The sequence below is a fragment of the Triticum dicoccoides genome, chromosome 3A (genome assembly GCF_002162155.2).
Source record: "Triticum dicoccoides isolate Atlit2015 ecotype Zavitan chromosome 3A, WEW_v2.0, whole genome shotgun sequence".
In the NCBI taxonomy this organism is placed as follows: Eukaryota; Viridiplantae; Streptophyta; class Magnoliopsida; order Poales; family Poaceae; genus Triticum; species Triticum dicoccoides.
In genome coordinates this window covers 714,089,610-714,106,095 of record NC_041384.1, presented here as the reverse complement: position 1 = coordinate 714,106,095, position 16,486 = coordinate 714,089,610, and the positions used below count along the sequence as shown (strand labels likewise).

General features: G+C 44.0%; 2 protein-coding genes across 2 annotated transcripts; one reads left to right on the top strand and one right to left on the bottom strand.

Moving 5' to 3' along the window:
- The first annotated feature begins 4,828 nt into the window (after positions 1–4,828).
- Positions 4,829–6,604, top strand: LOC119273425 (noroxomaritidine synthase 2-like). Its single transcript, XM_037554586.1, has one exon. The coding sequence runs from the start codon at positions 4,898–4,900 to the stop codon at positions 6,437–6,439; it is 1,542 nt and encodes a 513-aa protein (XP_037410483.1). The 5' UTR covers positions 4,829–4,897; the 3' UTR covers positions 6,440–6,604.
- Positions 6,605–8,567: 1,963 nt separating this feature from the next.
- Positions 8,568–9,607, bottom strand: LOC119273424. Its single transcript, XM_037554584.1, has 2 exons — positions 9,163–9,607; positions 8,568–8,925 (listed from the first exon to the last, which is right to left on the bottom strand). Exons 1-2 carry the CDS (start codon positions 9,590–9,592, stop codon positions 8,876–8,878), a joined length of 480 nt encoding a protein of 159 aa, XP_037410481.1. The 5' UTR covers positions 9,593–9,607; the 3' UTR covers positions 8,568–8,875.
- Between the last annotated feature and the right edge of the window lie 6,879 nt (positions 9,608–16,486).

Sequence of the window (16,486 nt, the reverse complement as noted above, 5' to 3'; positions counted from 1 at the left end):
GGGCGATCAAGTGGTCCCTCGGTAACGACCAGCGATCCCCTAATTTTTCTGCTTGCGTCCATGTTTTTTTAAGGTGTGCTTGCATCCATGTATGTAACCTGCTTCGCCTCCCCCATCCTCAAGCCCATGTACTGGTACAGCCCATTAGATTTTTTTTGAGTTGGTACAGCCCATTAGATATGGAGCACAAAAATGCCAAACAGGCCATCGTGGAAAACAAAGAGCCCCTGTTAGTTACAGCACGAACGAATCCACATATCGCGAGGTAGTCTGTTCGTTTCCAAGCCGCCACCCGCTGCTGAGATCGAGACTAACGTGGTGGCCGCTCTGATCAGATCTCTCCATCGTGCCACTGTCGAGAAGCGGAGAAGGATAGGGGACGTCGGGACAGGGAAGTGTCATCGCGTTGATCCATAGACATGTTGCCCGTTGCCCATTGTCGTCGGCCCGTACACACGGCGGCTGAGCGACAACAATACAAGGGGGAAAAGTAATCTGTTCTCACACGAGATTGGTTCATGCCTTCAAAAACTATAGAAGTATAATCATACAAACTATAAGCATTAATCATCAAGTATAAGATTTTCATTTAAGTATTAGTGCTTGTGAAGATATGAAGAGAAAAAGAGCCGAATCCATACATAAAATTTTCAAACCACTTGGTTCAAGCTCTCAACCATCGGAACATGATGCTACAGTACAATCTAGTGAAGTGAACCAGCCTAATCCTAACTAAGGCTAAAGACTTCCATTGATGCTATGAGGTAAGCAAGAATTGTTTATTTTTCAAGAAATTTATAATTTCTTAATACATGATGTCTATTAATTATTTTCTGTTGATTGCATCAGGTGGTTACTTTTTCAAGCATGCCCCTTTAGAGAAAATGGCGAATATGATGATTCCAAGAACCAAGGTAATAGCCCAAGCGTAATTTAATTGATACGCAAGCTCCTATTAAAAATGTCACTAATAAAATTTGACGAATCTACATCTCTTGTGTTGTTGTCTTTCTATTAGTGCTCAGATTTTCTCTCTCTTTCCTCTTATCACTATAACAGGCTGGTTAATTCTGTTAAGAAATTAGTGGAAAGCGTGTTAACCTAAAAAATCTCTAGTGTCGTTGTCTTCGCCCCCCTATGGTCAAATCCTGGCTGCGTCCTTGGTCGGTCCCCCGCCGGCAGGAGGGACCCGTTCTCGTTCTTGTTAGAGTCAGCGTCTTGGTTGGGGTTGTGTGGCGGCGGCGATGTCCCTTAGTAGGAATGATGTCTCACATGTTTTATCCCCGTCCCCATGGTGTGTCTAGCATCGTTGGAGGGCGTATGGAAGTTTGTCTCCATCGGATCTTGCGGGATTCGGTCGGTGCTAGTCTTCGGGGATCTATTTGAATCTGGTCTTCGTTCGTCTTCGTTTAGGTGTTTACAGGTTTGATCCTTCTGATCTACGACTTTCTTCATTGGCGATGGTTGCTACTCTGGTGCGCTGGTCCTATGGGGCCTTAGCACGACGACTTCTCGACTGTCTACTACAACAAGGTTTACCTGGCTCCGGTGAGGGAGGGGCGATGACGGCGGCGCGCCTTCGGCTCTCTCCAGTGCTTGTAGTCGTCGCTAGGTGGTCCACAGACATGGTTGTAATTTTTACCCTATGTTGTTCTTTATACTGTCATGATTAAAGATGAATAGATTGAAAGTTTCTCGTTAAAAACAATGAATTTGTTAAAATAAAAAATAAAATAAAACTAAAAACAAAAAAAGAAAGGAAAAAAGAAAAAAAACATCAAAAACCTAAACAAACCAGAATAAAATATAAATAATATAAAAACCCTTTGAAAACCCAAAACTCAAAAGGAAAAATGAGAAGAGAAATAAAGAAATGGTAAAACTGGTGTGCACAACTGTACCGCCACTACCGGACTGGCGGTCTATGCCTACGGCCAGGGGCCGTCGGCATAGGTCCTTTGCCGTCGGCATAGATCTATGCCTACGGCTGCCGTCGGCATAGACCCGTCGGCGTAGATATCGTCAGCGTAGTCTTGTCAGACCGTCGGCGCAGTATAGCCGTCGGCATAGGGGCCTATGCCGACGGACGGGGTCAGCCGTCGGCATAGTTTAGCCGTCGGCAGTGTTTTTCCGTCTGACGGCAACGGACGGCGCCGTCAAAAGCGCGGGCGAGTCATGGGACGCCATGTGGCAGAGGTACGCCGACGGCTTGGCCGTCGGCATAGGTATAAATCTATGCCGACGGCCTAGCCGTCGGTGTACCTCTGCCACATGGCGTTCCGTGGTACTCCTGGTGGCAGTGCTATGCCTACGGCAAAGCCGTATGCATAGATGGAATCTATGCCGTTGGCATAGATACGGCAGAGTTCTGGTGGGCGCCGTGCCGCGGATCGGTGACGTGGCAGATATGCCGACGGCTGCCGTCGGCATACCTACGCCACGGATCGGTGATGTGGCATGCGGAGATATGCCGACGGCCGCCCATCCCGACCGTCGCCATAGGTTTGACGACGTTAGCCGCTAGTCACGGGCGGGGTCGCCGGGCCCACAGTTATATCGACGGCTGATTTATGCCGACGGCTGCTATCGGCATGTCTGCGGCTAGGTCGACGGCCGTTCTGTGCCGACGGCGGCCGTCGGCATAGATCCACGTAACCCGACGGCCAGTGTAAGCCGACGGCCAGGACTGGGCTGTCGGCATATCTCAAACTAGGCCGACGGCAGCCATAGGCATAGGTTTGGCCGTCGGCGTATGCCCGTTTTCCGGTAGTGTGCCCCGGCGCTTTGCAGCGACACAGTTTTCTCTCCCGTTAGGCCCTATACAATGCAAGGTGCTTGGAGTAGATGCTTAGAGAAATAAAGCAATTTTTCTCTAAGCACTGGTGCTTATTTGTAGAGAGTAGATGCTTAATTAAGCGTCTATCATGTAAAAAAAACACCGGTGCTTAAAAAACTCAGTTTATTTTACTAAGCATCTACCTAAGCACCTTCCATTGTACACGGCCTAAGCCACGAACAGGGCGAAGAACCGTTTTCCCATCCTCAACCAGTTTTCTCTCTCGTAAGCCACGAACACGGTGAAGAACCGCTTTCCCATCCTCAACTGACAGCGCGGCGTAAATCTACAAGGACCATGTAGGTTACTCCATACCACACTAGTTGAAAAGTTTAGTACCATACCACACTAGTTGAAAAGGACTTAGACCTCTTTATAAGGAATTCGCTTTCACATGATATTAAAACTTGAGAAGAGAAGTGGTTATGTGCGCTCCTCCTCCGCCGCTCGCCACGTCGCGCCGCGCCGTGTGTTGCGGGAATGAGCCTAGCCGAGCCAAGCTCACACATATGCACTTATTTTTGCTTGTCAGGAATGGAGAGTCTTTGATAGTCGGGCCATGATCTGAGATGTCAGATCGTGGGCTGCTGTTAATGATTCAGACGTGGGTCCAACCCACGTCTCTTCACTCGGCCACGCCTATATATTGGAGGTGTCGGTCAACCCTAGCCGCCACAAAGAACATATCACATCTGCTCCACGGTCACGGTCAGTCCTTTTACTGCTGCCGGTGATCCCATCCCGTTCACCACGCACACGGTTAATGAGAGAGTAGTCCTCCGAAACACTGGCTCTCCAGATTTTGTACGGGAGGGAGGCAATTAGGTTTTTGTGAAGCGACTGTTACGCGACTGCTCACTGCCGTTCGTCCACATCCACTGTATTGTCTATGTTCCGCGTCATCACCATGTCCACCGCCAATGACGTCGATCGTTCCGCCACCGAGAAGAAGACCGCCGCGGCTTCTAACTGGCCTACTGAAGAGTATAACTCATTTACCCCGCTCCTGTTTCTTTCTGTCTTGACAGTACTAGTTGTGCACGTAGATATTTCTACTATATGTCTAGTATATGCTTATCTAGATTGTAATCAGTATGTTATTAATTCTTTCAATTCAATGTTCATGATTTATTCACAGATTAAATTAACCGAAAAATTGCTAATATACTCGACAAGATGTAGCATTGTTAAAAACCATCTGGATGCAATCCGCCAAAAAAATAAATCTTCTGGATGTAATTTAGCAATTCTGAAACAGAAATTTCTGGTATTTTCCAATAACCGGTTCGGCCATCCGCAATGCCGGGTGAAAAAAATGTGTACCAGAGAAAAATCCTCGTGGAAACCAAACTGTGATCTCTGGATTCACGTGCAGCGCCAGAATTGATCACACCCAACAGAACTAATAGTAGCTATGATGGCGAAAAGTCCATTCTGCACCCGAGCTCATATGCTCCCGCATGAACAGTAAAATCGAAAAAAAATCAAGAAAAATTCAAAAAAATTTAAATTTTTTTTGAGACAAACATTGACAAAAGTTTTAAGTGCTTGCAAAAATTCGTCATGAAATCACATTCCTAGAAGGCGTGGCAAAAAAAAAAAACAAATTCAGTGCTTCAAAATGCGTTTGAAAGTAGCTTTTTCAGAGTACTTTTTTTGTTTTTTTTGCCACGCCTTCTAGGAATGTGATTTCATGACGAATTTTTGCAGGCACTTAGAACTTTTGTCAATGTTTCACTCAAGAAAAAATTGGAATTTTTTGAATTTTTTTTGTTTTTTTTTATTTTACTGTTCATGCGGGAGCATATGAGCTCGGGTGCAGATTAGCCGCGTCCCTATGATGGGCAGTATTCAGTTGGAACGGTACTAGGCTAGTTAGCTATGGTACACCGTACCGTGCCGCGACGTGGACAGTGTTCCGCCCGTCCAGTCCTTAAATGGATGCTGGCACTTGGCAGAGGCTTTCAACTCTACACCACCATTGGCGGCTGCCACGCTCCTCCATCTCGACCAATTCGGTCCTGTCCGTGCAGGTGCAGGTGCCCTTGCAACGCTGCAGCAATGGCGTCCGTCTCCTACCTCGAGCTTACTCTCGCCTCGCTCTGCTTCGTCTTGTTTTACTGCTTCCACGTCAGGTCCAAGCGCAAGAACCCAGCGCTCCCGCTGGACTGGCCGCTGGTGGGCATGCTCCCGGCGCTCTTCGCCAACCTGCTGCGCCTCCACGACTGGGTCACCTCCGTCCTCGTCGCCAGCCCGCTCAGCTTCCGCTTCGCCGGCCCGCCGCGCTCGGGGATGCAGCTCTTCACCACCGCCGATCCGGCCAACGTTCGCCACGTCTTCACCTCCAACTTCCCCAACTACCCCAAGGGCCCCGAGTTTGCCCAGATCATGGACATTTTCGGCGGTGGTATCTTCAACGCCGACGGCGACTCCTGGCGCCGCCAGCGTGCCAAGGCGCAGCTGCTCATGTCCGGGCCTCGGTTCCGAGCCTTCGTGTCCCGCTGCAGCCGCCGCAAGGTCGAGCGCGACCTGCTCCCGCTGCTAGCCCGCGTCGCAGGCGTCGGCGCCGGCGAGTGCGACCTGCAGGACGTGTTCCTCAGGCTCACGTTCGACATTACAACCACACTGGTCTTCGGCGTCGACCCTGGCTGCCTGGCCGTCGGCTTCCCCGAGGTGCCGTTCGCGCGCGCCATCGACGACGCCATGGACGTGCTCCTCGTCCGCAGCGTGCTCCCGCTGTCGTGGTGGAAGCTGGTGCGGCGGCTCGGGGTCGGGTATGAGCGGAAGATGACGGTGGCCTGGCGCGACATCGACCGGTTCATCGGCGACACGATCGCCAAGCGGCGGCAGGCGGTGAAGGCCAGAGGCGGGATCGAGGACTCCGCGGACCTGCTCTCCTCCTACATTGACGACGACGACGACGACGCCGGCAGCGGCACGGTCGTCGACGTATTCCTCCGGGACACGACCATGAACCTTATGATCGCCGGCCGGGACACGACCGGGTCGGCGCTGACCTGGTTCTTCTACCTCCTCACCAGGAACCCGGGCGTGGTGTCCAAGATCCTCGCAGAGCTCGACACCATCAAGACCACCACCACCACCCTGGACGGCATGGTGACCTTCGACCCGGACGAGCTCGGCCGGCTGGTGTACCTGCACGCGGCCCTGTGCGAGTCGCTCCGGTTGTACCCGCCGGTGCCGTTTGAGCACAAGGGCGTGGTCGCCGCCGAGGCGCTGCCGAGCGGGCACGAGGTGCGGCCAGGGGACAAGATCTTTGTGTCGCTGTACGCGATGGGGAGGATGGAGGCCGTGTGGGGCAAGGACTGCCGGGAGTTCCGGCCGGAGCGGTGGATCGGGGAGGACGGCAAGCTGCGGTACGTGCCGTCGTACAAGTTCATCTCCTTCAACTCCGGGCCGCGGACCTGCCTCGGCAAGGACATGGCGTTCGTGCAGCTCAAGGCCGTGGCGGCCGCCGTGGTGAGGAACTTCGAGGTGGATGTCGTGCCGGGGCACGTCATCGAGCCCAAGATATCCATCGTTCTCCACATGAAGAACGGCTTCAAAGCCAGGATCAAGAAGAGGCAGGTGATGAAGATCTGATCCAGAGTTAAAGTTAGGCTGGGAATAAAAATCTAGAACAATATCTTTATCTTTATCTTTACCTTTTTTTACTATTAAAGAGAATAGGTATTCTTGATTTGGTTTAGTCGTTTTCGTTTGGTTTACACACGCTAAACAATTTGGGCCAGGTACTTGCATATTGATGGGTCTTTTATGTGCTTTCATAGAGATCGCGAAAAATAATTGGGTCAAAATAAATCAACATTGTGGGACAATCTATGCACCTTTCATATTTACTAACCCAACTCGCTCTAAATATACGAGTGACAGTCATCATATTTAGGACGAGCTAATTAAGCGAATGAGCTAATAAAGGAAGGATTGTAGACTTAAATAGAATATTTAAATGGATGTGATTAATTAAAAAAAGGATTATGGGTAAATCGGTGGAATAACTAAAAAAAGATTTTGGTGTTAATAAATTGTAGAATATTTAAATGGATGTGGTTAATTAAAAAAGGATTATGGGTAAATTGGTGAAATAACTAAAAAAAGATTGTGATGTTAATAATTTTTACATGAAGGATTTGAGGTAAAAATTAACGAAAACACTAACGCCCACACGTGTGGGCGTTACCCAACTCGCCCACACGTCCGGATCGCCGTTCATTATCTTTTGCACGAATTTTGACACGAAAAGGTGGATTTGGTGTGCCACGTAGGACGGGGCTGGTGTGTGGGCGTTGGAGATTTTGCCCACACGCCCGCACCACGCTGTTTGCCAGCTGCGTTGTGTGGGCGAACTGCTTTTCGCCCACACAGCCACCACCTAGATCATGCGCGTGTGGGGAACTGCTTTTCGCCCACACGACACTCCTACCTTGTGGATGGCAACTGCACTTACGCGAACGTGGCAACTCGGTACACAAACATGGCAACTGTGATTCTTTACTACACGGCAACTGCAGTTACGCGAACGTGGCAACTCGGTACACACACATAGCAACTGTGATTCTTTGCTACACGGCAACTGCAGTTACGTGAACGTGGCAACTCGGTACACACACATGGCAACTGTGATTCTTTGCTACACGGCAACTGCAGTTGCGCGTACGTGGCAACCAGATAAACATACATGGACACTGTGATTAACAATACATGGCAACTATGGTTGGACCACACGTGACAACTAGGTAAACACACATGGTAACTACTGTTTTGACCATATGTGGCAAGTAGTTAATCACACACGGCAACTACGGTTTGATTACACGCGACAACTACCATAAATTAGACATGTCAACTATAGTTAACCAAAACAGATAGAGTTGCCATGCTTTTACAACTACACTTGCCATCCCAAATAACTACATCTGCCAACCAGGATGGCAACTAAATCGTCATCCTGCGGGATACCAAACGTAGCTGTGTCAGGACGTGTGGGCATTTTTGTTTCGTGCCACACGCACGGGATGGAGATGAGTAATATTTGTTGGACGTGTGGCACGAAGTAGCCGCGCCCACACGTATGAGCAATTCTAATGTCCGCCCACACACAGCCCGTGTGGGCTGCCTCCTACTCACACCACACACGGTGTGTGGGTGCATGTCGTATATGCCACACGTGTGACAGTTATCAGCGTCCAAAATTAAAAGGAAGGATCCAATGTGTTGGGCTACTAAATTAGAAAAGGAAGGATTTGATTCCCGACTAAAACGGATGAGGACGTCATGGTAATTAATGAAAGGATTATACTTGAATGCTATTAAAAATGATTATACTTAAATGGAATCAGCGGGGGATTATCCCCGGCAAAGAAAATATGAACATGGCTAAATTGCAACGTATTTTTTTATGTTCATTTTATAAAAGAATGCTACGTTGCAGCATGTTCTTTATAGTTAATCCGGTGTTGTAGGACATTATACTTGCACAAAATATCAATTTTCCCGTTACAACGCACAGGCATATGTGCTAGTAATAATAAAGGACGGAGGCTTTCATAGTTCTTCATCCGTCGTCGTTTTATATTCGTCAATTTTGTGTTAAATTGTAAACGGGTGTGTCTAGGGCACATCTAGATGTGCTCTAGTTATTGCACATCTAACTGAGTGAATCAAGCATATAAAGAGAAAAAGAAAAAAGAAAAGAATATCCACACGAATCTCGATGTAAGATCAATGACATAAAATTTAGATGTACAATACTTATGATACATCTAGATGTGCTTTAACAAAACTGTAAACATACAAATTGACGGCTCGAATTTGAAAGGATATATGAACGTTTCGCAGAAACCTGACCAGCTAGGTCCAATCGGAAAAAACAAACATGCAAACTAGTAGACCAGGTAGGAGTCGTAGCGATCGACCTGGCAAGATAATTATGAGCTAGCTAGGAGTCCTAAAAATCAACCTGGCCGAAGAATTAGGTTAGTTCTACAGCAGGAGAAGAGAAGAATGCCGCCGATTCGATTAGCCATATTCCCGTCCTCCGTCCACAGCAGTAATCAATGGACATGCTTCTGTAAAAGAGGAAAACTGGATCAGGACATTCTTCAATTTGTTTTTGTCTTCTTGCAATCAATCAAAAATCTAATAACAAATTCTGTTTTGCAAATCGCTTCATCCGGCGTATGCTCGTGGTGAGATGGATTGATCGCTACTCAAACGAAAATAGGAAGAAATTCTCAATCAAGAAGAATAGAAGAATCTGCATCAAGAACAAGAGAAAAGAAGGGAAGAAGCCCCAGCGAGCGTACCTCGGCGTTTGGCGACGACGGCGTCCTCCACCTCTCGGATGCAGCATTCGACGCGGCGCTCCTCCCTCAGGCGGAGCACGACCACAGCGCGGCATACCCTCCAGTACAGGCGGCATGTCCTCGGGGTAACCAATGGCCGGCGCCTAGAACGGCGATCTCCACCGCGGCGGCACCGGTAGCACGACCAGCCCACGACACTACAGCAACGTCGACGCAGCGGCCGAGGACGCAGCGACGCCAGGCAGCGCCTTCTGGCGCGCGGCGTTGGACGAGCAAGCCCTCTGGCGCCACCCGCCCACCCCCGGTCTCTCCTTCTCCCGGTTACACTGGTACGCAGCGGCGGTGCCGGTGCTATATGTGCATACCGAACAAATCGATTGATTCCAGATGCATTGAGGATGACGATAGGAAACCTTATCTCTTCGGCCATTTGAGACTAAGCCCTTCTAGTTTCTTTTATTGGCAAACAAGTCATCAGACTTAATACTACATGAACACAAGTCATCAGGCACTTGTGTGATCTGCGGTAATGGTGAGGAGGACGAATTTCATGCAGTGGTTGCTTGCTCAAAGAGCAGAGCGCTGAGACATGCACTGAGAGACATATGGGGGTTGCCTCATGAAAGGGAGTTCAGGTTTACTGGGCGTGATTGGCTGCAGGTTCTACTGGACTCAGTCCCAAAGGATTTACGTGCAAAGATTCTGCTCTTGCTATGGAGATGCTGGCACTTGAGGGATGACTGCATCCATGGTTCAGGCAAGGAATCGATATCAGGTTCGATACTTTTCCTGCAGAGATACGAGGAGGAGTGGAAAAATGCGTGTCTAAATGAGACGTCAGAATCGGGAAAGACAGGTGAAACTCTATCTAACCTGAACCCTCGTCCCCCTATCGCCCGGCGCACGCAATGGACTGCCCCGGAACGAGGATTGGTAAAAGTTAACTCGGACGCCTCGTACCTCCCGGATAGTGGACGCTGCTGGGCAGGCGCAGTGGCAAGGGATCACCAGGGGCGCGTGGTCCTGTCTGCCTGCAAAGCAATGCCCTATGCACGCAGCGCGGAAGAGGCCGAAGCACGGGCTGCTCTGTTCGGTCTGCAAGCTCTGGCAGATGTGCACCGCGGCCCAGTGGAGCTGGAATCAGACTGTAAATCCATAGTAGACACACTCTCGGCTAATGTGACTAACCGGGAGCCATACTATGGTATTCTACATGACTTAAAAGCAGCACTCGCTGGCTTCCAGGAGTTCAGAGTCAGTTTTGCCCCCCGAGATTGCAATCATCTAGCCCATGAACTGGCGGCTGAAGCTAGACAAAACGGAGATCAGTTGATCATTGCAGATGTTCCAGTCAGATTAAGACATCTGGTCCAATCCGAGTGTGACCCTGCCTGAGTTTGTACTCTGGCCCTCAAAAAAAAAAAGATTTTGGTTAATACGTAGTATATCATATCGGTTGAGTCCCAAGGCATTGAGCTATGTTGATGGATGGGTCGATCATTACATCTGCAATGGACCCCAATATACTAGTGCTATTCTTTACAATAAGTGCAACAACTATGTTTTGCAATTGATTTTTTTTCTCTTGCAAATCATGATGTAAATTCAAAACAAGGATTATACTTAATATGACTACACCATATTATATTTTGGAATCACAAGGTATTGATGGCATCTACTGCGTAATTTGCAGATTATCCATCAGTACTGTGAGGTCTACATCTTGTCATTTTGATAAGATGACTACCTTCGAAGTGATCTTCCAAATATTAATATTATATGTGACTACCTCAAGATATCATAAGGTAATACTGGCATCTACTGCAAATTTTGCAGACTATCCACTATTACTGCAAGGTCTACATCATGTCATTTTGACAGATGACTACCTTCAAAGTGATTTCATACATTTTGCATAACATAAGGTAATAGAATTATGAACATCTACTGACAAAAGTCAGACTATGTTTTTCTATAACTGCGAGATCTACACCGCATCCGGTGACTATCTTCAAAGTGTTATTCTATATAAATGGAGGTCTACACATATGAGTGTATAGCATCAGCTATCATAAAAAAAAATTTGCTCCTCTGAAGCAATTGTTGTTGTTCACTAAAAAAAAGATATTTACTCTCATAATAAAAGGTATTCATGCATGAACACTACATGCTGAAATGGCAAATATTTTCCACAAATATCATTTATTCAAGCCTCATTTTGCTTTAATATGTCATAGACAACTATGCAAATATTTTGCACATACCAGTAATTACCTTCTATTACATTAGTAAAATACATGGCAGTGGAGCCTATGTCACTATTTTAATTATAGTGTCGTCCATTCATTAAAATGGACACCACAATTTATAGAAATTGTTGAGTGTCTCAAACACTATTGATAGGTCCACATCAAATTGTGGTTATACTTTTATAGTGACTAACCAATGATAAACATGAAAAGTCTATGTGTTTTGGCAGTGACTCTGAAGTCACATATTTTCTCAAGAATGAAGTCCAAAACATTAGCAATGATTTCATCACATCTGTTGTATTGAAGGATACACCCAGGTTCACCAAGGATCATCTTGGCCATGAGTATTTTCATGTAACACATGTCTGACATTTCCAAATGCACTAAATTCAAGATTAGGTGGGAGTATTTATTTTAAGATGATTCATGACATCAGTCATTGTGTCCACCCGTGGCCTATTGCCACTACAACTCCACCTTCTGCAATGGCTATTCTCTTGATAGCTAAGTATATACATGTTGCATTTTATATGTCATCAACTTCACTTAGTTCTCAAACTAAGTAATTATGGATGAATATTTATTCACTACAATTTTTCCCTTGAGAGAAACATGCTGCCATGAGCACATCACGATTGATCACCCATTTGATTTCAAACATCAAGTCTATTGCATCTCACAATTCTGTCACTTTGATCAACTTTAAGTTGAGATCTCGTGATCAAATATTTTCCTATATACAGATCCAGTTGAAAAGCCCTTAATGCACTTTACATCCTCTTAAGATGGTACTACCTTTTTTATGATCAAGAAACATGGAATTTCTTAAAATCATCAGATTCACCCAATGGGTGCTATACCATAATTTAAAATTCATGCTAGTATCAAGAATAGTATGCAAGTTAGTTGTCACAAAATAGAACTATGAGGAATTCGAAGTAAAGTGGAGGCTAATAGACAACCAAAGACGGAATTATCTCTTAATAAGAATCGGTCATTTTCAAATGATCAAAAGACAACTCTCAAGTTTATCAGATGCGTGGTTATATAAATATTGTACCTATGATTACCAAACCCTCAAACATATGGTCGAACCACATCACAAATTTATTAAAAGGCAAATAAGTTCAATGGGATAAATTTGAAAATTTGCAAATAACAACCAGATTCTGGTAAAGAATTGTTCTCAGAATCTTCATCAGAAGGAGGACCAAAATCTAGTGCAGAAAATGGAGGATGAACTCATTTGCACTCAATAATATCGGAGACCTTAGGTAATCTCCTAATTATTCCCAAAAATAGCATTAACCTGTACTTGTACTACTACATGTAGTAGGATATTCAATATCCCATCACTTGGATGCAATATTTAATAAATTTGATAGTATGGTTAAATTCATACTTAGTATTGTTGCGTACGAAATAATTTTCTAAATATTAATAAATTAAATGTCTATTTTGATAGACTTATCCATCCTGGTTTGGGGATGATTAGAAAATTATTGACAATTCTGTTGGTCACAACTTAACAAGTTGCAAAATATCCCAAATCATCAGATTTTATGCGCACTACATGTGCCATAGGGGAAATCAGTTTTAAGGCACTCTCACCTTAAAATTCTAAATGAGCCACTCAATCTTCCTTGAATACATTAAGAAGACATATGTGGATTAGTTAACCATTATGTGGAATTATTTAGATACTTCATGGTACTCATAGGAACATTTATAAAATGATTTCAAGTGTGTCTCTTATCACACACAAACATGCATGATCTTACTAAATAAATTGCTCAACTTATCAAAGTAGGAGCAAATTCTCCTGAAAACAGGATCGAAAAACCCATTCGAATGGACAATGTCATTGAAATCATTTCACAAGCAATGTCCGATTATATTTTTGTACTCTATGTACATACCCAGAATGGTTTAACTAAATTTGTTATCAAAGATAGTGAAATGAATTACATGACCAATCTTAAAGAATTGTAAATTTACCAGCCTCTTGCTGGACACATACGGCCTTACACACCGTAAGTATGATCTAAATCATACCAACTGCATTTCATACTACTTTCCCCTTGTAGTAACTACGTGGAAATCAACAAAGTATTTCCCATCTGCGATAATTCGGTTACATACCGATATCACCACTCCAGCATACATCAATGGGCACTCACAGAAAATCGGGGATCTATGTGAGGAATAATAATTTATCCGTCAATCAAAATTATTCATAGTCCGTACGCTGATTGCATCAGCAATAAGGATATCTTCGGCATTAGGGGGAGATAAGTACCACAAAGAATGCCGAAAAAATAAATTAGAAATGTTATTGACATTCAATCCTTATATCCACGTCTCAAAGAATCTGAACTAGAAGTTTAGAGAATTATATATTTGCAACACATTGCAAATCTGCCACATACATTTACTGATGACAAGGTGTTACTAAATTATATATTCCTGCAGTAAAGTGTCAGAAGAGTGGAGGTACCTGATAAACCACTCTTCTCCCCAAATGAGAGCAAGAGGGGAGAAAATCTGACAATACGAGATATAACTTCTCATATGCTTCCGCGGAAACAGAGGAAATCACATCCTCAACTAGTAAATGTAATTCAACATCAAGTTGAAAGACACCTCACTGGATGCTCATCATCCAATGCCCGGCATAAAGGTGCACAAATGTTTTGGTGCCGGGACATCGAAACACCTTGACTCCATTTGTTGTAGGAAATCACAAGGAGTTAAAAAGGAGTACATATTTTATCCACAAACTTCAATGATTCCATCAGAATCATATAAACTAAAGACTACATTTGTCGACATATATTTCTTCTCAAATTGCTAAAACCTTTTGGGCCCAGAACCAAAATCCATGGTAGAGTGCCTCTTGCACTCATATTGGTTCACATAAAAAGGAAGCAAGTAATGAAGGATAGCACTCGCTCAACAAATGAGTGGTATTTACTGCAGTAATACCTACTCCTCATAAGTATCTTCCATATGGAATACTAAAAACTTCTCATTCATAGACAAAGTCAATGAGGTGGTGAGAAAGCGAGGCTTGTAGCAAAAGGGTTCACGCAGAGATCCGACATCGATCACGATGTGACATACCCTTCTGGTATTAGTGGAATTATGTTTCGATACTAAATATCATAGGCAGTACGAATAATACCATGCAGTTAATGGATGCAGTGACTACATACTCATATGGATCACTCATTTCGGATATCTATTTTAAAGTTCTTGAAGGGCTTAAAATTCCGAATCCAAAGATAAATCGTAGCATGTTTTGTGTAAAACTTCAAAGTCACTCTATGACTTGAAATAGTCGGAAATCATATGGTACTACCGACTAAATGAGTTCCTTCTTCAAAGGGATTACTCAAAGAATGATGATTGCTTCTGTGTTAATAAGGAAATCCAAAATTTGTTTTCCTTATATCACTTAGTGTATATCGATGACTTCATCATCAATGTCTATACAAGACCTAAACATATACAAAATCATCTCAAGGCGGAAAATTTGGATTAAACCAAATTTAGCTTAAGTTTACAACTTGAGCATTCTCTCAAGAATACATATCAGTCTACATATATCCAAAACATATTTGAGAAGTTCAATGTGGATATATCACACCAACAAAACGTATATGGTCGATATGAGGAATATTAACTTATATCTCAAGTACATAATAAATCTTGAACAATTCCATCAGGAAAATCAAGATTTGACCATGATATTGGCTCTTTACTTGATCCCAACAAAGCCATATCAATGACTGAATTTGATGGAATAGCCTTCTTATGGAATTCATATAAATAGAATTTAATGGCTACTTCCCCTTATCATTCTGACATAATTACTTTATCTAAAGGCATTGAAAATATGGTTGGCTTAGCAGAATGATTAACCACACTCAAAACCATGTGGTTGAGATTCATCAGAGTAACATAACTTGATTTATCAAGATGCTACCACTTGTATTACTCAATACATACAGGTTATATGAAGAGCAATATCACAAAGCACATTGCTCGAGATCACTTATCCTCATGAATTATAGTAAAGTGATGAAACAGTTTGCAAACAAAATATTGGAAAAACCGACATATTATTCATAATGTCATGATCATGTCAATGTAATTGATATGAGACATCCTCCAGATTTGCAAAGTTTAGGGGGGGGGGGTAATCTCCCAAAGTATAACCTATTAACAAACATCAGATTACATATATTGTACTCTTTTTTCCTTCACGAGTTTTTCCCTAATGGTTTCTCATAAAAGGTTTTTAATGAGACAATATAGATACAAGTGTTCATATATGTCATATCATTTTCTCCTTATATTTTTCCCATTGGGTTTTCAAGGAGTTTTCGATGGCATATATAATCGCACTCTTTTCCTTTATGAGTTTTCTCTCAAAGTTTCTCATAACGGTTTTTAACGAGGCATGTCATACTTTCTTTTTTCCCTATCGGGGTTTTTAAAGAACGTACTCAAGACATATTAATTGTTCTCTAAACTCATCGATGATTTTTCTCCTTCTTGAAAGGTTTTTATCATATGAGTTATCAAGAGACAATAATCATTATATGTTGCATCATTTTCTCCTTATTATTTTTCCCACTGGGTTTAAAGGAGTTTTAGCAACATATCTGCACTATTCTCCTCATATTTTTCCCACAGGGTTTTTGGAGGAGACTTTCAAGATGAAGATGATGAACGTTCAAGGCAAATACATACTAGGAGGAGTCTATCAAGATGATGTATATTCACAAAGACAAGCATTGATTAGGGGCAGTGTTAGGAATTAATTAATTAGGTTAATTAACTATTAATCACTGCTATGTCGGTGCCACTTTTGGCAACTGCCTCCTTTTGTAACCGCCTTGTAAACTGGGTATAAATACCCCAATCTTCAATCAATAGAATAACTGTTCATTCATATATCTGTTTTCCATTCGCTCCTCTCTCTCTCGATTCTCTCTAACACTGAGAAGGCTGGGACCTGCCTCCAAGGTCCTGTCGGCGCCAGTCGGGTTGACGTGCGCGTCGTC